The 23,165-nt window shown below is 41.6% G+C and overlaps 1 protein-coding gene and 1 pseudogene across 4 annotated transcripts; one reads left to right on the forward strand and one right to left on the reverse strand.

The window, feature by feature from the left end:
• Nucleotides 1–8,269: 8,269 nt before the first annotated feature.
• LOC103711341 (pentatricopeptide repeat-containing protein At3g62890 pseudogene) lies at nt 8,270–10,817 on the forward strand (annotated as a pseudogene). The gene has a single exon (XR_015967720.2). The product of XR_015967720.2 is annotated as a pentatricopeptide repeat-containing protein At3g62890 pseudogene (transcript).
• A 4,715-nt stretch (nt 10,818–15,532) lies between these two features.
• On the reverse strand, nt 15,533–17,429 carry LOC103710871 (actin-depolymerizing factor 7). Of its 3 annotated transcripts, XM_039124195.3 has the most exons (4): nt 17,197–17,362; nt 16,453–16,509; nt 16,085–16,350; nt 15,533–15,998 (listed from the first exon to the last, which is right to left on the reverse strand). In XM_039124195.3, exons 1-4 carry the CDS (start codon nt 17,197–17,199, stop codon nt 15,848–15,850), a joined length of 477 nt encoding a protein of 158 aa, XP_038980123.1. In that variant the 5' UTR covers nt 17,200–17,362; the 3' UTR covers nt 15,533–15,847. The 3 variants fall into 3 exon arrangements, with proteins under 3 accessions (XP_038980123.1, XP_038980124.1, XP_038980125.1); XM_039124196.3 differs by lacking the exon at nt 16,453–16,509 and having other exon boundaries at nt 17,197–17,429; XM_039124197.3 differs by lacking the exon at nt 17,197–17,362 and having other exon boundaries at nt 16,412–16,483.
• Nucleotides 17,430–23,165: the final 5,736 nt, after the last annotated feature.

Raw genomic sequence — 23,165 nt, forward strand, 5'->3', positions numbered from 1 at the left:
TTAGTGACAATTGATTACATCTGTGGAGCCAAGGTGGTCTTAACCTTGAACCTCGGTCCATGGCTCAGATTAAATCAACAGCACACATAATATAGCCCGATCTGGGTTCTAAGCGGGTTGCGCTATTATGGCCATGCGCAGGTATCTATCATGTGCTTTTTAGGGAATCGCCCATTTCCCATAATCGCGGCCTCACGATTGCACATATAGGTGAGTCCTAATAAGGAAGCTAGCAAGGAAGCTCCTGCCTCTTGGGTCTCGGACTCATTAAGAGTTATACAAACGAACTCATCCTACCGCTTGCTTTTATGAGCACTAGCGCCATAGGGATGAGGAAAACATGAAATAGTGCTCCTCTTAGTCACACTCCGGTTTGTTTCTACCCATTGAACCTTTTAAGGTTGGGTTCCCACCGTGGTGATCTATCTTTATGGGCTAAGCCCCATCCCCCTCGACGACTCTAGAACTACTGTTCTAGACAAACCTTTTGTAAGCTGATCAGCCAAATTATTTTCTGATTTTATAAAATTCAAGGCAATAACATTATTTTTCAATTTATATCTCAATGATTTATGACGTACTTTTAAGTGCCTGTTCATTTTTACATTGGCATTTTCTTGGTTGCACTTATCTATTGCAGATTTACAGTCACAATGTAAGGAGACAGGTGGTAAAGGTGACTCATCTACAGGAAGGTCTATAAGTAGATCTCTGAGCCACTCAGCCTCAGTGCTAGTAGTGTCTAAAGCTATCAGTTCAGACTCCATGGTACTCCTAGATATTAAGGTTTGTTTGGTGGATTTCCAAGACACAGCAGCACCTCCTAGGAGAAAGACGTATCCTGTGGTGGATTTAACATCTAAGGTATCGCTGATCCAGTTGGCATCACTATAGCCTTCTAGAACAGCAGGAAACCCACTAAAGTGCAAACTATAGGACTTAGTACCCTTAAGATACCTAAGGATCCTTTCTAATGCGGTCCAGTGATCTTTATTTGGATTAACAGTATATCTGCTGAGTCTATTTACAGCATATGCTATGTCTGGCCTAGTGTAGTTAGTTAGGAATCCTAGTGAGCCTATGATTTGAGCATATAGGCTTTGAAGGATAGGAGTTCCTAAGTTCTTCTTAAGATGTGTAGAGGGATCAAAGGGAGTAGAAACAGGCTGACAATCCGAATAATTAAATTTGTTGAGTATCTTGTCAACATAATGACTTTGGGATAACTCAATTCCATTTGCACTTCTAATTATTTTGGTATTTAAAATTAAGTCAGCTTGTCCCAAGTCTTTCATATCAAACTTATGACTTAAAAATTGTTTTACTTTATCAATTATCTGAAGATCTGTCCCAAAGATCAGTATATCATCTACATAAAGGCACAAGATCACAAATTTGTGTCCAACTCTCTTATGATATACACATTCGTCTGTGCTATTGATTTCAAATCCAAATGTCATTATGGTTTCATCAAATTTCAAGTGCCATTGCTTGGGTGCTTGTTTAAGACCATAAAGAGATCTGACTAGTCTGCAAACTTTATTTTCTTGGCCTGGGGTTTTAAATCCCTCTGGTTGGTCCATATAAATTTCTTCATTTAAGTCTCCATTTAGAAAAGCTGTCTTAACATCCATCTGATGAATCACTAATCTATGAATGGAGGCTAATGCTATAAGGACCCTAATAGTAGTTATCCTAGCTACAGGTGCATAAACATCAAAGAAATCTACCCCAGGTCTCTGAGTAAAGCCCTTGGCAACTAATCTAGCCTTAAATTTATCTACAGAGCCATCAGGCCTAAGTTTCTTCTTAAAGATCCATTTGCATCCTATTGTTTTACAACCAGGAGGAAGATCAGTCAATTCCCAAGTATGGTTTTGGATAATTGATTGCATCTCATTGTCCACAGCTTCTCTCCAAAAAGGTGAATCCAAAGATTTCATTGCGTCCTCAAAGGTAGTTGGAGAGTCTTCTATTAGGAAGGTATAAAAATCATCTCCAAATGTTTTCTCTATCCTGGATCTTTTACTCCTCCTAGGTTCTGCTTCTACTTCTATTTCTCTTGTCCTTATTCTACTAGAGCTACTAGCTATACCGCTATCTACTCTAGTCTTAAGTGGAAAGGTGTCTTCAAAATATGTTGCATCTCTGGCTTCTATGATAGTGTTGTTACTAATATCATTTATTTCTGAACTTATTACCAGAAATCTATTAGCATTACTATTGGCTGCATAACCTATGAATATGGCATCCACTGTTTTAGGGCCTATTTTCTTTCTCTTAAAATCAGGTATTTTCACTTTTGCCAAGCACCCCCACACTTTTAAATAGCTAAAATTAGGTTTTCTATGTTTCCAAACTTCATATGGGGTTAGATCATTATTTTTAGAGGGAATCCTATTAAGGATATAACAGGCTGAAACAAGAGCTTCCCCCCACAAATTTTCTGGCACTCCTGAGCTTATAAGCATGGAGTTCACCATATCCATTAAAGTCATATTCTTCCTTTCTGCTACTCCATTTGATTGGGGAGAATAGGGTGCAGTCACTTCATGAATGATTCCATGATCTTCACAGAATTGAGTTATGTCATTTGATGTATATTCACCTCCCCGATCTGATCTAAGGATTTTAATTTTCTTTTCCTGTTGGTTCTCAGCTTCAATCTTAAAAATTTTGAATTTGCTGAGCACCTCATCCTTGGTTTTAATTAGGTAGATGTAACAGAACTTCGATAGATCATCTATAAATGTTACAAAGTATCTGTTACCTCCCCTAGAAGTTCTACCAGAGTCACAAACATCACTATGAATCAACTCTAATAGATCAGAATCCCTATTAACAGATTTAAAAGGTTTCCTAGGGAGTTTGGCTTCTACACAAGTTTGACATTTCTCATGGTTCTTGAGATCACTTTTTGGTATTAGATTTAGGTTCATAAATTGCTTAATTGAATTATAATTTATATGACCTAATCTACCATGCCAAATAGAAGGAGACTCTATATTCATAATCAAAGGATTTTCATTTATTGAAGGAGCTATTACATTCAATTTGAACAATCCTTCACTAAGGAATCCTTTTCCAATAAACATAACACCATGAGAAATTACAACCTTATTGGACTCAAAGACAAGACGAAAGCCTTGCTGGACAAGCAAGGAACCACTAATGAGGTTTCTTCTGACAACTGGAACATGTTGGACTCCGTGCAGTGACAGGACTTTTCCAGATGTAAGCTTTAAGTCCACACGTCCTACTCCTAACACACGTGCCTCTGAGCTGTTTGCCATGATCACAGCTCCTCCACTTGAGATCTGGTAAGAAGAAAACCAGGAACGATCCGAACAAATATGAATACCAGCTCCGGTATCAATCCACCAATCTAGTGCTTGTAAAGTCATGTTAACTTCAGGAGTGAAGAAAACAGACCGGAAAGCTGTCTCAGAGGAGCCAGCGCCGGAAGTCACCATGTTGACTTGAGCACTGGATGTGTGTGGACCCTTCTTCTTAGATTGAAGAGGTGCAGTCTTCTTATAGAAGCACTGTGGAGACAAATGGTTGGTCCGACCACACACATAACAGAAACGAGCACCACCTTCCTCTTTCTTCTTCTTCTGCTCCTGGGATTGAATAGGCTTCCCATTATAGTGGTGGTTAGGGTTTCTAGGGTTGTAGGGTTTCTTCTTGAAATTCTTACGGAATGGTCGGTTTTGATTTTTCTTAGGAGGGGCCTCTACATTATATGCATTATTCTTGGGTCCAGTAGAGGTATTATTTCTGAGCCTATGCTGCTCTTCAATCCTAATGGAGTTTAAGACTTGGGTTAGGGTGAGAATTCCTTGGGTATGGCTCAGGGTCTTAGCAAAATCAGACCAGGAAGTAGGTAGTTTATCTATCAAACAGGCTACCTGGAATGATTCATCCAAATTGGTTCCATTAGCCCTAAGCTGGTGGATCAGGGTTTCAAATTCATGAATTTGGTCATTCATAGGCTTTGAGTCCACCATCCTAAACTTATTGAAATCGGAGGCTTTGAACCTCTTTACCCCAGCATCATCAAGACCATATTTGCTATCTAGGGTGTCCCAGAGTTCTTTGGCACTCTTGGCTGTGTAATAGATATCATACAGCCTCTCAGAAAGAGCACCTAGAATTCTATGGATACAATGATAATCTATCTCATCAGGTGTCCTAGAGGGTGTGCTAGTGGAGGCAGAATGTTCAGTGTTGGAAGAGGTAGTTGGGTTGGACCCGTTATCAACTTCGATCGTACTTTCACCTATGGCTGAGATTAACCCTAATGTGGTGAGCCAGAACCGCATTTGGTTCTGCCACCTCCTAAAGTTATGGCCATCAAATTTTTCAGGTTTGGCACTAAGATGGTCACTAGTGTTTGAGGCCATAGGATCAGGGTTACAGAATAGTGACAGAAACCTGATTGAAATCAAAAAAATCTATGTCAAAAGATTGCAGTAATATTTATATTGAACTTTGGATGTCTAATTGATATATCCAAAAAAAACTAATAGCCAGATCAGCTCCAGATCGGTGGTGGAGCACTAGGCTCACTTAAGTACCAGCCTTTCTTAGGCACGTATGCCTTTTTGACAAGCTTTTCTTAGACACTATTAGTTAGTGGATATAATCACTAGAAATCACACAAATTCAATATTTAAAATAACCTAAATGCAAATTTAAATTAGATATTGTGGATTAACTAATTTCAAAATTTTTCGTTTGAATTTTCCGAATTAGCAATGATTGATTACTAATTTAGTAGTAGCAAATCAATTATTTTAATTGAGATCTAAAATATCAATTTAATGAATTATATGTTAGATTTGAATTATTGCCTTATTGAAATAATTGATTACTAATTTTATGGCAAATCAATTATTGTAATTAAGATCTAAAATGTCAATTCAGCGAATTAAAATATTTATTTCTTTATTAGAATAATTTATTGAGATCTAATAAGTCAATTCAATATATTAACTATTATGTATCAACCAATTTCCGAATTTTCCGTTTGAATGGGATCTGGAAATTACTCCTTGAGAAGTCCAAATGGAGGTATAATAAACCTCTTGGAGGTTAACCAAATTATTAACTCTTTAGAATAATTTATTATTGATGATGTGCTAGCAAAAACAATTATTGCAATTAAAATCTAATATGCCACAATTGTAATAAAGAATTTAATTAATTATATATTACTAACAAAAATAAATACTTCTTTGGATTGTTAGCAATATATCAATTAAATAAACAATAAATCTATTAATTCAATTAATGGAAAATCTTAAAGGAAATAATATACATGCATATCATTCGGCATCCAAATAATTCTATTTTAATACAAAATAAATCTATTCTAGCACAAAATAAATCTATACATTTAATAAGTCTATATCATAGAATTTCAAATCCTACCAATCTACTAATATTAAATTAAAAATAAAGGTAGAAGAAAGTAGCCTGATTGAAAGCAGGTCGAAGCGCGTAGACGCTGTCCCAAAGAAGTATTTGCCCCCACGTACGGGTCACCCGGCAATCCTTCTCGGAGATACGACGACCCTACAACCTCTTCTTCGGCACGTCTCGGAAGAAGTCAAAACGAACCCGATCGGACTTGCAGATCCAGCAAAGAACGGAATGAAAAGAACTAAATAAACTTAATAAAAATGTAAAAACAGAATTTGGAAGAGGCTAAGAGGGAGAAGAATTTTTCCAGAATTTTTCTACTGTTTTTCTCAATTTTTTTTTCGTGTTTTAAAAGAGATGAAATAGGGGGTATATATAGGGGTTTTATGCAGGGGCAAAAAGGTCTTTTTGGCGGACGCGTCCGCGCCTTCCGCGGACGCGTCCGCGCTCTTCACGCGAACGCTGGCGTGTTCCCATTTAAACCAAAAACGCCCGTTGGGCGTTTCCAATTCAAACGGTATTTCTCAAACGCGCACGCGGCCCGAGACCAGCCGCGTGCGCATTTAATTCCTTCTTTTGTTTCCGAAACCAAACGCGTAACGCCCGCTGGGCGTTACCTTTTTGTTTTCCCTCTCAAACGCGCACGCGGCCAAATTTCGGGCTGCGTGCGCATTTAAATTTTTCCTAACAAGTATTTGGTCGATTGATGCGATAAAGTGAAAGATACGGTTTTGATTGTTCTAGATGTGGTTTGGATTAAACAGGTTAAATGGGTTAGGTCGGGTTAATTATTTATTAAACATGACAAGTTCAGGTTGTTATTTCTGATATGTTTAATAAACAGGTTAGGTTCAGGTTTATGATTTTCTGACCCAACCTGCATCTAATCCGATCCGTTTATTTTCGATCCGATTGCCACCCCTACATAGACATGGATGCTGAAGACAAATTTTTAAACCTTCATCATATCGTTAATTTTTTGATTGATTTACCGATTACGATATACTGGATGCAGACAGCAAACAGGTCACAATTCAGCTTGATAATATATCGAGGAAAATAAAGTGATGGTATGAGTTGGGTGCAATGCAAAACGAGGAAGTCGTGTTGAAGGATCAGAACAGAAAACGAACATTCCACGCGATGTATCAGCATTTCCGACGGTAAACGATTATAGGCAGATTGCCGATTATTGCAATAAACGTTGATGGATGAGCCTCTCTAAGCTGAAATAAGTAGTCAAAAAATCAAATTGACCGTGCCATATGAAATACGATGCTCACTAAATATTAAGACTTCTTGTAATCTAAATATATGGAATACAGGATGCCTGTCATCCCATGGCTAGCTACTTGGTTATATAGTCGTTGACACCAAAAACTTATTTGTCTCAGCAGTCGCAGCCACGGCTGGCCTCAGCATCATCACAACTGATAATTTGGAAACCAAGATAAGCCACTGAACTAATTGAATATTTAATGCATGAAAAAAATAAAAAATAGTTATGGGTGCTGTTTCCACCCAAAATTCGGTCGGACAAAATTGAATGCACGGGTGATTGATGATTGGCTAGTCCTGCTCGGAGTGCTCCAATGAGACTGCTCGAATAAATAGTTTGCATGAAGCTATGAGGCCAATCTAAAAAGAAATGAAAGTAGACATTGAAGATTGCCGAATTTGATATGGTCGGTGTTGCTGGAAATTGGACCTGGGGGCCGTCGTGAAGCCGTGGAAGGAGGAGCTCCGCTGCTGCAGGAGGCGGACGGCGGTGCGCCGGCTGGCTGCGTCCTCCGCCGCGGGGGGTGTGCAAGTCCTGCAAGAAAAACCGGTGGCCGGGCTCTCCGGCGCCGGCCCTCCGATGCCTAAGTCAGAGGGGGCAAGTATGTGGAGAGAGCAGGGGAGAGAGTATGTGGAGAAGACAAAGGGAATCTTGTGTTCGATTGTGTCTGTGCTGTTTTCCTCCTTTTTCCCCCAGGTCTAGGAGGGTTCTCTCCAGCTCCGGGTTTTTTCTCTTGTTTTTGGTCCTCCCTCCCTTTTCCCCCCAGGTTTCCTTTTATAGGAGGATTTTTGTTACCTGGGAGGTGACAGGAGGTTTGTCCTGTTTTGTAATAATTGGGCACGATTTGGCCCATTAATGGCGTAATGGAGAACGGGACCGGATCAGACCGGAATCAGGGAGTTGTCACGGTCGATCGGACCTGTTGGAGTGGTTGAACCGCCGGCCGTAGCGGGCCTGGGGTCTGTGGATGGTAAGTGCATTTATTACCGAATGAACCGGCGGTCAGGTAGAGCCATGCGCTCTGATGGTTCAGTGATCCGGAGATCGTCTTGGGCCGTGTTCATTAAATGACTGAGTGCATCGGAGACTTGAGAGAGTCTCGCGCGTTAATGGCAGGTCGTGCCGAATACCTGCGAAGATCTTATGCCTTGATGGCTTGGAGATAGTGGCAGGTCGCAAGCCGTAGGAGTTGTCAGTCCCTTGGACTTTGGGCGGAGGTTGAACATTTGGTTAAGGCATCGGCTCGGCAAGAGTGCCGAGCCAAGCTGGTCGCCCAGTGGGGCGCCCTGTGGCGGGGTTGCTTCAAGTACTCCTGGTCGGCGCCCTTTAGGCGAGCACCTTCTAGCAGAGCGCCTTGGCGCTGTCTTTGGTCGGCACTTTCTAACCGAGCAGCTTTGGGTGGGGCACCTCTTGGCGCACGCTCTGGTCGACGCCCTCTAGTCGAGCGCCTTCCTGGTCGGCATCCTTTGGCCAAGCAGCTTTCCGGTCGGCGCTCTTCGGCCGAGCGCCTCTATGGATATATGACTTAGGGTTTTTCCCTTAACAGTCGGATATTTTTTGATGCCTAAGTTAGGTAAAAATTTTGAAAGACAGTAAAAATTTGAAAGAAAGTAAAAATCAACTTTAAGAGTAAAAACGTGAGATCCTCCAAGCGTTATTTATAGATGATAAGGGTCAATTTCTATTGCGGAGAAAGATGGATGTGCATTTTAATCGTTCGATGATCATTCGTACATTACGTATGTCACGTCGTCGAACATGCATCCGTGAGCCGAGCTGCAAATGACGTTGGAGGAGCTTTAGCCGTCTTTATGGAGTCCTAAATAGAGGTTTCCATTGATCGATTAGATTACATCAGCAACGGCAAGATCCGAGGCGTATGTAATAGGAGTATATCCGCCCGCGTCTCTTTAGAAAAATTGTTTGAATTGAGCCCCACCAGGACGTACAAGCACCACCACCCCGGCCGCCGCCGCCGCCGTCTCCGCCTCAGCCACCACCCAACCTGGCACCGTGGCACTTCAACTCCATCGACTCCGCCACCATGACGCTACCAAACTCCTGGTACGATGCGCTACCGAACTCACGATGCGGCAGCTCCTGCAAGTCCACGCTCGCCTCATCACCGACCCCCCTCCCCCCACCGTCGACACCAACCTCGTCGCCGTCAAGCTCATCTCCGCCTCCGCCGCCCGCGCCAATCCCCGCTACGCCGCCCTCGTCTTCTCCCTCCTCCCCGCCCCAAACCTATTCGCGTGGAATTCCCTCCTCCGCACCCTCGCCCTCCACCACCTCTGGCCCCTCGCCCTGCGCTACTTCAACCTCCTCCTCGCCGCCCGCCGCCCCCTCCCTGACGAGTTCACCTTCACCTCCATCCTCAAGGCCTGTGCGGGCCTCGCTGCTGTCCCCGACGGCGAGATGTCTCACGCCCTCGTCCTCAAGAGAGGCCTCGATGCCAACCTCTTCGTCCGCAACTCCCTCGTCGACATGTACTTCAAATTCGGCTGCCCCGCTGTCGCTCGACGCCTGTTCGATGAAATGCCTGTGAGGGACGTCGTCTCGTGGAACACTCTGATCTCTGGCTACTCCTCCTGCGGCGATATCACCGCCGCGAGAGAGGTATTCGATCGAATGCCCGAGAGGAGCATGGTCTCCTGGTCCGCCATGATAGCGGGTCATGCCCGGTCTGGTGATGTGGCCGCTGCCCGTGAGCTCTTCGATCAGATGCCAGAAAGGAATGTTGTCTGCTGGAATGCCATGATTGCCGGGTGCGCGCAGAATGAGAAGTTCTTGGACTCCATCGAGCTTTTCCGCAAGATGCTGCAGTCAGGTTGTGCGCTGCCTAACGACGTCACCCTTGTGAGCGTTCTCTCGGCCTGCGCCCACCTGGGTGCCCTCGATTTGGGAATGTGGATCGACGGCTTCATCAAGCGGAGGTCGATGGAGCTTAGCCTCTTCCTGGGGAATGCTCTTTCAGACATGTACGCGAAGTGCGGTTGCATTGGTGAGGCCAGGAGAGTATTCGAGAGGATGAAAGAGAGGGATGTGATCTCGTGGAGTATAATAATTTGTGGGTCAGCCATGCACGGCCATGCAGAGGAGGCAATCTCTGGATTCCATGAAATGCTACAACGTGAGATAAAACCGAATGATATCACTTTCATGGGCATCTTATCAGCCTGCACTCATGCTGGTCTGGTGGATGACGGGCTGAAATATTTCAACAGGATGAGTTACGAGTTTGGGATCGATCCAAAAGTCGAGCACTATGGGTGTGTGGTGGATCTTCTCAGCCGTGCCGGCCGGCTTGATGAAGCTGAGAACTTGATCAATTCAATGCAGGTGCCACCCAATGTTATAGTATGGGGTGCATTGCTCGGTGGTTGTCGGATCTATGGCGATATATGTCGAGGGGAGCGAGTAGTTCATCATATACTTGAGTTAGATCCTGGACACTCTGGTAGCTATGTTTATCTGGCGCACGTCTATTCTTCAATTGGTAGGCTGGAGGATGCAGCAAGATGTCGACTAAGGATGAGAGAGAAACAGGTGGCTAAGATGCCTGGTTGCAGTTGGATTGAGGTAGATAGCACAGTCCATGAATTCTTTATGGGGGATCGGTCTCATCCCCAGTCTGAAAAAATTTATTCCATGATCGGTGCATTGAGTTTGAGGATGAAGCTGGCTGGGTATGTCCCGGACACAACTGTTGTGTCTCAGAGTATTGATGAGGAAGAAAAGGAGGATGCACTCTCAATGCACAGTGAGAAGTTGGCTGTTGCATTTGGACTCATCAGCACCAAGGAGGGAGCCACGATTCGGGTTGTGAAGAATTTGCGAGTTTGCAACGATTGTCATGAAGCCATGAAGTTTATCTCAAAAATTGTTGCGCGGGAGATCGTCTTGCGTGATCGCAGCCGCTTCCATCATTTCAGTGAGGGGAGGTGTTCCTGTAAAGACTATTGGTGATGGCAGATCACTTCATCGTATTTGAATGGAATGAGAAGGATGGGAGGCCACTTTCGGATAAACATCTCTTTTGTCTTTTTATCAGATGATGTGTGTTCAATTCAGATTGGAAGCAGCTTTTTATGATACATCAATAACCATATGTGAGCCTCTCTTTTCATGGAAAAAAATAAGTTAAATTTGTAGTTATTTATCAAATTGATCCGAACATGAGGTCTAGAATAAGTTCGTCGGTGCTCTTTCAAAAGAATCTACGCGGACTTGTTTTAAGAAACAAACAACTAAAACTTAAGCCGCGGCACGTGCGAAGCTTGGTTAGAAGTGTCAACCCCGGTCTCACAGAGCTACATAGCCATGTTTCTTGCGAAAATTGTGAAGGTTTCGGTTTGTAAACAGAGCGTCCTACCTCTCTTTCTTTTTTTTTTGTTTTTTTTTATTGCTAGAACGGACATTTTATATATCACGGATACGAATACATCCAATAAAATCGAAAAACAAAAGGCCCCGAAGTGGTACGGGCATCTCTCTCTCTCTCCAAACCATAAAGTACCTCCTAAGTAGCTCGCAACATATGCCGCCACCCAATCGGCCGCCTCATTAGCCTCGCAATATACATGCATGGCCTGAAATGTAACACACTCCCTCGCCATCTCCCAAATGTCGTGGAGCAAGGGGTGAACATCCCCATAATTGCTCAAGCCTTTTCAAACCCAGCTGATCACAATGGCAGAATCTCCCTCCAGTAGGACTGAACTCGCCTGAAGCACTCGCCGCACGTAACACATATCCATCCAAGCTGCCCGCAACTCTGCCCTAGGAATCAATGTGTCAAACATCTGCTAGCCACCCGCTACCACCACACCAGAGCTCGTCCCCCTGATGACGATTCAACCCCTCCTCTCCTACCTTCATCCAAGACTGAGCTATCAAAATTGACCTTGAGGAAGCTCGGGGGTGGAGGCTCCTAGGTAAAGAATACCCTATGTGAAGCAGCTGAAACAGTATGAAAGCCCCAGATGTCCCAAGCTGTCAAAGGTCTATAGGCTAGATCTGCATACAAGATCTCTGCTGCCTGAACTCGAGCCCACTCCATCACGAACCGCAGTGATGGGTTGCCCTCGCCGAAAATCTGGACGTTTCTGGCCAGCCATATCTGATAAGCTGTACAAGACGCCCGAATAGCGATGCTGTGCATTTGAGGGATACCAGCTCATCGCCGAGCCACCTCCAAAAAATAATCCCTCCGGCTCCAAGCATCCTTCGGAATCCCAGTCAGACTCCAAGCACCCCGCGCCCAATCGCATTGGAAGAGCACATGATCCACCGACTCGTCCACCCCATAATCCGGGCATAGGGGAAAAAGACTCACTCATCGTCTACTCAACACTGAGCATGTCGGCAGACGCTCCCAGACCATCTTCCAAAGGAAAAGAACGACCCTCTGGTGTAGCCCAAATTTCCACACCCAACCACAGTCTAAACTCGGCTCCGACGCCTGCTAAATAGCTCGGAAAACATCACCAACCCCGACACTCGCTCTGCAAGTAGTGCCCCCTACCTCTCCTTGTGGGTGGTGATTGAAGGGAAACCGGCTTTGGCCATGTTAGGGTGGTCTCGAAGTGCAGAGTTGGAGACACTTCTCACCCAACTATAAACAATTGGCGAATGCAGGAGTGCAGGGATGGTGACCTCGGACGATTGGATTGGGTTGGGAGATGGTGTCGCATTAAAAGGATTATGGAAAGGGGGAAAAAAAAAGGGATATGCATGGACTAAAATTAGTGAATTTCTCCTCCTAAAGAAATAACAAAAAAAGGGTGTCTCCTCGCAATAATCAATCTAGCCATGCATTTGAATCTGCTATTCCAAAAGATTGCCATCAAACTCAATTAAACTCAGGATATGCTGCATTTCTTTCGGCAAAAGAGCACTCATTCTCCCAATGCACTCAACTGTGGAACAAACCAAGGACCTTGCAACTAACTCCATATCTTCCCTAGTTCTGAAGTTATTGCAGGGAGACTTCCCTGCTCCAGAAGCCTTCTAAACCAAATGGAAACATAAATCCTTTCAGGTCATGAAACTCTACAACCTACAGATTCAGACAAGGCCATCTGTACCAAGTAAAATGCCAACTTACAGAACAGCACACAGACTAGCAATGATGCATTACCACCTGTCAAAAAATGAATCATCGTTTTCCAAACAATACCCTATCATTGCATAGGAACGAAACCACGCTCCTGATGGTCGATACAAAATATATGGAAGAAAGGAATTTTAATAGTAAACAACCCTATCTTTTTCCAATCTCCAAATTGTATCACCTTGAAAGATTCTCCACAAAAATACATACAATAGTTTATTTCCAGATAAAAAAGAAAGTCCCTTCAAGAATATAGAGGCTTTCTGATATCTGCATTGTAGATGACATCATTTTATTTATTTATTTAAAAGAAGACTTCAGCATCGTCATCAAGAGCGATAAAAAATAGCAACTTTCTAGCACCACATATCCATAAAGAATAACACACCCAAAACTTTTCCAATCCTGAGAACTAATTCTAGTGGAAAAGCATACTAACTTTAAAAATACCCTTTCAAAATGATTCAGATCTTCTTCTCCAATAGATCAGAGGCTAGGCCTTCATTCTTTTTTCCTTTTGGGGAAATATTTCGGCAAAATAAGGCTCCCCACAAATGATCCTCATCATTACCAAGAAAAAAACAAAGCCACTTGCATTACAGAACATTTTCATTTGAAACATAGACTCTGTAAACAAAACAACTTGACCAGGGAATCATAAAAGCCAAAGTTTTGCGAATTTAAGAACTAATGAGGTACCAAGGAAACACAAAAGCCAACAAAGCAATTCATTTGATTATATAAGTATAGCATTGGCATTATACTAATAATATAATATAACAAAATTACAGCATGTAATAGCGTAACAATAGTTGCAAGAACTCACCATCCTAGTTATGAGGGAATACAGTGTTCAACTCCACTATCTGTCTACCACTATGGAACACTGGGTAACAAGTAAAATTGGTCCCTTAATACATCATGTCACTTATTTCACCAGGGTTATTATATAGTTTTTTGTTACATTTTCCTGTAATGCCAACTCATGATGTCAATTTTTATCGAGACATTATTGATGAAATGATCTCTAGGAAAAATAATACCTTGTATGTAAAACAATAAGCCTACAAATCATCAGATGTTTCATTTCCAATACATCCACAATAATCAAATTCCCATCAAAGCACAACTTTATTAATCATTGCTTGATGTACTAAAGTCACAAGAAGCTTCATATCATCTCTTTCAGATAATAGGATGTTTGGCTTGTCTACTCATCCTATCCACCAGTAAGCCCCTTATCATCAAATAATTGTATATTCTTTTCCTTCCAAGTGCCCTAAGTGATCACCTTTAGGGTAACAAGTTTTAGTGAAACATGTTTACACAAAATCCCAAATGAATGAGCTTCACAGAAATGGTTGTTTGATAGTCTTCCATAAAACCTGTTTTGCCAAATCGACATCATAAAACCTGAAAACTGAGTTTTATGAAAAACAGGTATTCCCCCATTTTTTCATAAAAACTGTTGGACAGAAAACCGTGATTCCGGATTATATGTTTTAGAAAAAATCAGGAAACCAAACAGCCCCTTTTAGTTAACATACAATCACTCTTCCTATTGAAAGGATAACAAAATACAAAAGATAAAACAGTTGTGTAGCTTGATGGAGACAGTGTAGTGCAAGTAACATCGTCCTTATCTATATTTGGTTTGAAATGATGCCATACGTGGTTCTTGGCTACAAAAAACATTCCTGGCATTGAATAAAAATGATGGCAAGCAGACGTCAATTGTTTTGTCATAATAACTTTACAACTAAAAATCTACCTTAAAGGTACATAACTACTTGATATAATTCTATCCGAATTTGTAAATAACAAGGCAACGTTTGGTCAAATGGTATCAACCCTAATCAGCTTTTACAAAAAAATAAGATTAGGCTAGCCTTCCATATATGCAAGTTGACATAGTTGTTGCCAAATTTCTTTTATTCGAGATCTGATATTCGTTAATGTCCAAGACTAAACTTGCATTGCTGAGAGACCTCCTTGAGAATCCCATTCAGATTTTTTTTTTTCCAGTCTCCTCCATCCAAAATTCACACCCTTCCATATATTGAATAGCATGCTGTTAACTAAAACCTTCTAAGTACATCCAGATATAGAATCTCAACCACTTCCAGTATATCCTCTTATCTCTTCTACTGAGCTGATTTGAAAGTCGATTTATCTAAATTCATGATTCCTAGTTGACAAACCATCAACCTTGACATCATGTCTCTACCAAAATCATCTAACACGCTGACTGAATTGCATTAAGTTAAAGAGAAAAATGAAAACCTTAAAAAGCTAACTGCTAAGTGGATTCGTCCCCTCTAATGCCATAATGACACAGATTGAATGTACAGGAATTAACACATACTGGCACAAATCAAGGAGAAAGTCCCAAATTGAAAAGAAAGTGCCCCTGAACAATTTAAAACATGATACGTCGTGGATATATCAAAGAGATCATTACTATCTTCCTGTTACACATAGCACATGCAAAAAAAAAAAACTTAAAAAAATCCCCTATAATAGTAATATCTTGCAATTCCATAGCAACTACAAGCCAATCCACTAGATACAAGAAAATAAATTGGCAGAACAATGACAAAAATAGGAGCAACAAACAGCAAACAACACACACACACACACACACACACACACTCTCTCTCTCTCTCTCTCTCTCTCTAAGGGGCTAAAGCTCAGCACACCCGTAGTCCAAATGAAAAAACACCAGATCAGTCAAGTATCCATTACAGAGTTATAGAAGCAAGCTACAAGCATTTCCTACCAGTCTAACCCCACAAACTATTGCATATCATTAGCCTGTAGATGTCGGGCTACAAGTAGGCATATGTCACAGGTTCAACAAAACAACAAATCATATGATATAGCCCAAAAAGCAAATTTGCACAGAACTATAAACAAGCACAAATGATATCTAGCGAATTCACCACCCCATGAAACTATAAACATATTCAGCAAAGCAACCAGACTGCAGGGGGTATATCGCCACCACGCAACCAGGCAGTGCATACTTAATTTGCACGGCCTCTTATAACATCAAGGCCCATCTCAGTAGGATCAGTTGCTTGCAATTCCACCTGGATGCCATCAAGCTCCCTCTTGAATCTATCCTTGGAGCTGGCATAAAGCATCTTACTTCTCACTCTTGAGATGTCAGGAGACCTTCACATTAAAGCGGAAAAAAAAAGATGACCATAGTCTATGTCATAAAAGTCTAATATTTAGTTAAAAAATATAAAAAAAATTACCAGGCGATGAAAAAGATCTTGCTTTTCTGGCAGTTCTCTTCAGTCACAAAATCAAAGTCATAAATCGCATATCTGCATTCATTGGCCGGAAGGCTGGCAGTGAAATCCTCATAGCTCAATGCAGGCTCACCAACCGTCTCCACAATGACCTGCTTCAGCTTCTCGTCGATCTTGAAAATTATGAAACGGTAAGTTCTCTTTGCCTTCAATTCCAAAAACTTCAGCTTGCAATCATCATTCACAGCCATGCCTGATGCTGCATTGGCCTGAAATTTCGCACGAAATATAAATGATATGTCATCGTATTATAGGCAAGACAAATCTTACCATCTGAAAGAAGGCAACTGACAGCAAGCATCAGCAGACACCTGTGCATAAAGATTTGTGCACTCTGTATCTCTGAAAAGATCGGCCACGAACAGGAGCTTGAGCATTATAATCCCACATAGAATAGGGTTATTAAAAAAGGAAAAAGAAAAAGATTCAAGAAATGATCATCCATTAACATTTAAGAAAATCAAAGAAGTTAAAAAGATCTGCTTTCTTTTCGAAGAGAAACAGACCAGGATGTAGAGCCTAGGACACCGATCTCCAAACAACTCTATCTAGACTTGCATAAGTGGCAGTAGTTTATATACCAAAATTTCATCGTAATTCGAAATCCATCGAAGATTAACCCTTTTACCCTTTCAAAGATCTCAAGTAGCGCATCCACAAAACCGGAGAATCCTCAGAATCGCTCACTCTCATCATACACTGAAAAGATCTACCGAAAAATGAACGCATCTTTTACCAGAGAGCACGATCCTTAACAGAAGAACCATTAATCAGACGCTTACCAAACTCCAACAACCACTTCCATGGAAATTTAATCAGATCAGTCTAACCATAAACCCCAGCACAAGCAAATCCGATCCGCCACGGGCAACGAAAGAAAGTTGCAATAAACTCATGCCGATTCGAAGCAAATCATCTAATTTCACACGATCGATCACAGATATCTCGCATATCACTAAAAACTCCGTGAACAAAAAAATCTTTTAAAAAAGCGGAAAAATCACTCAAACCCTAGCGTCAGAGAGAGAAAAGGGGAGCGTAGAAAGGCCAAATACCATTTTCGTCGGCGGCGGCGATCGGGCCGAGAACCGCGGAGGGAGGGACGCGACGTGGAGGAAAGGGAAAGCTGGAGAGAATCTAGGGCTCCCAAAGACGAAAACAGGCTCCGAGATCAGGGGGGCTCGGGCGTCCGCGATGAGACGAGGACGATGACGGTCCGTTGGGGGTGGGGGGTTCCTTATTTATAGCGCGACGGTAATGGCTCGCGGACCCGCGACAAAGCAACGTCAGTCCAATCCTAATTCGCTACGTTGCAGGTGAACTTTATAACGGCGTTGCTTTTTGCGATGTATCGCTTAAATGCCTGCGGTTATTGAGTTAATTACGATGGTTGCCATCAATTCGCGGTGGATGGCGCCGCAGCATCGGTGAAATTTGTTACTTTCTAAAGAAATATATATTCATATTATTTATTTAAAATAAATTACTTAAATTCTTTTAAAATTAAAAATAAATTATATTTACATCCAACAACTTACAAAATTTAAATTTATTGTGAAATTTATTTTGATCCAATATATTAATTTATAATTTAACATAATATTATCAAATCATTAACTTTAAATTGGATCTAAATATCATATCAGAAAAATTTTAAAAATGATCAAAAAATATAAGTAATATGATATAAAAAAAATGTGTGTATGCTTTTCTCCATTTAAAGGTTATTTTAATTTTTTACATAAAATAAATGATTTTATTAGTTTAAGTATAATTTAATAGATTTTACAAAACGCTGAATGTAGGTGTAATAAATATAAATTTTTTAAACAATTATATAACTTATTTTTATTTTTAAAAAAAATATGTAGACATTAAATTTTATTTTATACTGCAAAATATGTGCAATTGGTGCATTCTCATCTGAAAGTGAGAGACTGGGAGGGGAGCAATTTAGTTCGCAGCATCAACGTTGTAACTCAACTCGAGGGTGTGAGTTTTTTTTTAGAGATAATGCAATGTTCCTTCTATCACGTTAGCCTTAAAAGAATTTCATGTAGATTTACCAGAAAAAAAAAAATTCACGTAGGAACTGCATCAAATAGATATTTTATTGGTACGAGGTAATTTTCGTAGGATTGTTAGGTTACGAGAGAAGTGGTGAGCTCATTGTGCCCCGGAAGTTGCCATACTTCATCGAACAAACAAAAATCTATTACTGTAATGCATGACAAGGTATTTGTTTGATCCACCGATGCAAGTATTCTGGTCTTTACGCAGTCAATGAATTTTTGCGCACAAACAGATCCCCTCTAGGTAACCAAATAAGAATGGGAAGAATTACCTGAGATCTGCCCAACCACAGCATCCGTTAGAAACCATTTTAGAAATAGATAAGGATTCGTTTGGTTCGCGTGAAGAAGTTTTGCTCAACGAAATATTTTTTTTAAGAACATAATTTTTGAGAACATGATGCTTTTTTTTTTTTTTTTTGGTAAAAACGGCTACTCATATCATATAGTTCGAACGTGAGTACAACCCTCTAAATCACGGAAAAGTAAATAGTACAACTGTGAAGGGACATCTGCATCAGACGTCCACAAGAAATCACCTGAGTGCCGAGCGATAAAGGAGGCGACCCAATCTGCTGCCCGGTTCGCCTCCCTAAACACATGTGCTGCCTGAAAGTCAGCCATCATCTGAGCCATTCTACGGGACTCTTGGATGAGGGGATGGCCATTCCCAAACCGATCCACACCCCGAATCAAATCAATCACCACCGATGAATCACCCTCGAGATATACCCGCTCGGCCCCGGATATCTGCTTCGCATAGGAAATACCCTCCCAGGCTGTCTGCAGCTCTGCACCAACCACTGTAAATCCAGGCGTGCGCCGTCCTCCTGCTGCTATCATCCTGCCACGATGGTCCCTGATCACAAATCCGACCCCTCCACACAAACCATCTACCGACCTGCTGCCATCAAAGTTCACCTTGAGATAGCCAAGGGGTGGGAGTGCCCAAGATACAAAGGCAAACCGTGGCGCTGAAGCAGCGTGATGAGCACCCCAGATGTCCCTGATCAGCCCAGAAGTGACTACCGAAGTCGCCCCGATAACCTCCCTCGCAAGCAACATCGCCCGGTCTACCACCATCCTCGGAGGCGCCCTCCTCCCCTCAAATATACCGGTATTCCTGTCCAACCATATATGGTAGGACAGGTACGCCACAAAAATCCCTGCCTCAATAGATCTGGGGGGCCGCATGGAATCTCTCAGCAGATGGATCAGATCCTGCGCCAACACCACCGAGGCCGGTAGCAGTATCGGTGAACTCCTCCATATGTCTCGGGCCCTAGGGCACTGCAACAGAACATGCTCCATAGTCTCCTCGATATCTGCACATTCCTCACAACACTGAGAGATCCTCATACCACGCCGCGCTAACACACTCCTAGTCGGAAGGCAGCCCCGCGCCACCTTCCACATGAAGAGTGCCACTCGCGGGTGAACCCGCATCCTTCATATCCACCGCCCCTCAATCTGTCGTACTGGCTCCCTACTGATCACCGCATGAAGATCCCTAGCTCGCACCCGTGATCGCCCCGTCGGTATCCATACTAGCCTATCCGCCTCCCCTCCTAGGGGTCGCTCGGGCTAGGACCCGAAAGAACATGATGCTTGGAAAAATGATTTTAGTATGTTTGATTGACTATAGAAAAGTGGCTATTCTATAGTGGCTTATGTTTAGTTGAACATTTATTTTTCTGAAAAAGTTGTGTGAAATACTTTATCCATAGATTTTGATGGCTTAAGAGTAGTTTTGAAAAAAATATTCCAATCTCTAACCAGTAGGAAACTAGCTTTCTCATGAACCCATAAGAATACTACCTGTCTATCTATTTCATTTGAAAACTCTTAACTAAATAAGAGATATTTTGTTATTTTTTTTATTGACCACATTATCTTTCTCCTTCTTGGGCGGGACATATTAGAACATTGCTATTATTTGAATGAGATGCACGCAAAGGCGTTGGATGCTTCCGGTACAAGCGTGCACTTGCATTCATTGCTGGAGTCATACAGAATAAAGGCCACCAAATCTCTGGTCCACTAAAAGTTCGAACAATAGTTCTCTAGACAAAAGATATAGCAGCCTTGTGGGCTTAGTTCCGGAGTTTGGAATGAAAACTGGACCAATTTTAAAACGTCTAAAGTTAATCCACCATTTTGGTAGGTCCTGCAAGAGCAGGTTCAACGCATCGGAGCAAACAGGATATCAGAATAAGCCATTCCATTAGAATCAGATGGATATGAAGGCAAAACAAACAGAAAGCTAGGAAGACAGATGGAAAGTTTTACCTGTTAAGCACTCATAAGGTTTCTCGATTCCAAGACGGACTCTTAATTTTAGTGTAATGGCAATTGGTTAGGCTATCACACCAGCCTGGACATGAAATGGAAAACTGAAGTAGTGGTATGCATCATGATAGAAAGAGTGATTCGCTTGTCCAACTATCTCTAAGCCATGTTTCAGACATTAACAGCTAGATCCGTATCCACATCTTATCAATAGTATTCCCAACCTTTTAACTTGTTCAAAGAATGTTGTAGCTACTAAATTTTTAAGAATCAACCATGTTGAAGAGAATGGAAAAGGGCAATAAAAAAACAAAAAAAGCAAAAATCCTTCTAATCATATTAAACTCTTGCATGCATTTCTGATATAAGGAAGCTAACCAAACATCAATGGCAATTAAGACAACTCAGTATGGCTGTTCTTGCACAAACAAGGAGAAGCAAATGATGTCGCAAATGACATTCTATTTATCAAGAACTTTAGTGGAAGAAGATAGCACGGCATTTCCTCCTTTGAAAATTAGAAACAAGAAGAAGTGAACTTCCATTAGTTCAAAGTTCAAACAGCATTTATCTTGGTCATTCTTCAATACAAATATAACTCTACATCTAATGTGCAGAAAATATACCTGTCGCCAGCATCATTTATGCTCAAATGCGTATGGAGCAAATGGATAAATTTTAAAAGGAGGGGGAAGGAGGAATTATAGCTGCAAAAATGACACATATTATCAAGACTGTAATATTTGCACTGTTACCAACAGCCTGAAAATAGAATGATCTGCCAATCGCTTTTAATTCACAAATGATTTTAACTATGGATGAAAATCTAGCAGCAATCGTAAACAAGAACCACTTTTCTGTTTGTAAAATGTAGCTGAAAAATAAACTGAACTCTACTGCTCAATTTTCATATGATGCTACAATCTATTAGCTAAAAAATAAGCAACTTTGAGGGGGCATGGAGGAACGACTACGGTGGCATGAGTTGTAAGGGGCTGCAATCAAAAGGTCTGGACTTTATGTTTCTTTTGTGTACTGTGAGCAAAAGATGAGTAGGATTTAGTAATAGAAAAAAACGGAGAACGAAGTTGTCTCCTGGTAGAAGGATGTCAGAAGTAAACGGACATGCACATAAGTACTGTTTTTCTGCTGCCAATGTTTCATGGATGCTACAACAGTAGTTGGATTTTTTTTTTTTTTTTTGATAAGATGGATAATTCACACAGGTCTCATACGAATACAGCTGGTGGAATCAGTAACCAAAATATCCCAAAGAGAGTTAGGCACATTCACACTGTTGATCCACGACACCTCGCCAGAATGCACAGCCACAAGAGATGCAACCTAAGCCTTACGGTAAATAAGAGTTGCTCGAAAAGAAGTACACTCTCTGACACACCGCCAAATATCCTGAAGCAAAGGTGGATGATTCTCATTTCTAGCTTGCTCCCAAACCCAGCCGATCATAGTAGCTGAGTCTCCCTTCAAGTGAATGGAGTCTGCTCGCAGGTGAAACCTTACATGAATGGTGCCCACCCAGGCTGCCCTCAGCTCAACAGCAAGCACAGTGACATCATGAATCCAACTCCCACTAGCAGCGATGAGGTGAGAGTCCGAGAGTCCAATCATAAAGTACACAACATCTCTGTTGCCACCAGCACTGACACTAGTATCGAAGTTTATTTTGAGGAAGCTCAGAAGTGGAGGCTCTCATAAGATGAAGAGCATCCCAGAGATTGTGCAAGTTGAGGCGGAGTTTCAGGTGTCCCAAACTATCATAACCTCTCCAACAAGCGATGAGTGAATGACTTCGGACCCTCTCCAAGGTGACTCTCGGTGTCACAGCACAATGATAGGAAAGCTGGTACTCCAAAGGCACTGATGGAACATTTTAATTCTTATATCACGTCTCAAAGTGTATTTATCATTTCTCATTGTCAGATAAATTACTCGAAAATATTTTCACCGCCTGTTAGGTGCCCATCAAGGAAGCTTGTTGGGTCTTCAAACCAGTTCCTGCTTATAAGGTGGCAGTGAGTGTCATTTGACATCTTGTAGCGGGAACCAGCAGATACCGTCGGAGTCTCTCAAGAACCAGTCCGGGCACTGAGAATACAAGATCTCATTGTTAGGACAATGGTTCCATTGACTGGATAAATCATGGCTGTCAAAGGTGTAGAACCTACTGAATCGATCCTACCTTTTCGTATTTTCTCCTAACCAAATGAAGTAGACTGTATTATATTTATACACATAGATGAGAGCTTGCATTATCACTGAAAACATTTGTTCAAACGTTTCAAGACAAATTACAAAGAGAAAATTATAGTTATTTAACTTTATCCAAGTCTTGTTTGGCGAGGTAAATAGCTTGCCCGGGAACTGAATTTCTGCTGTGACATCAAATGTTCTGAGATTAATTATCAGTAGAAAATTATAGTTAACAACTTTATCCAAGTCACCTGTCTCCAAAAAATCCTGCATATTCCTATTAATATTTCTTTTTTATTTTGCGCTCTTGTCTCAAGTATCACTACCAATGCGCATTTCCCAGTCAGCAAATATGGTCCCAAATTGTTTACGACTAAAAAAGGGCTCCAATTTTTAGCACTAGACAGATCAAAGAGTTAAAGAACGGTAAAAGCAACCCCTAGAAGTTCCAC

This window comes from Phoenix dactylifera, chromosome 8 (genome assembly GCF_051530095.1).
Source record: "Phoenix dactylifera cultivar Ajwa chromosome 8, Ajwa_hap1_PhDact_Kaust_v1.1, whole genome shotgun sequence".
Classification (NCBI taxonomy): Eukaryota; Viridiplantae; Streptophyta; class Magnoliopsida; order Arecales; family Arecaceae; genus Phoenix; species Phoenix dactylifera.

What these genes read in the sequence shown, in the direction of transcription:
- LOC103710871 (XM_039124195.3), bottom strand. An exon ending in GCACAAATCTTTATGCACAG is followed by an intron (nt 16,351 to 16,452) that starts GTGTCTGCTGAT and finishes GCGAAATTTCAG; the next exon opens with GCCAATGCAGCATCAGGCAT. An exon ending in AAGATCTTTTTCATCGCCTG is followed by an intron (nt 15,999 to 16,084) that starts GTAATTTTTTTT and finishes TTTAATGTGAAG; the next exon opens with GTCTCCTGACATCTCAAGAG.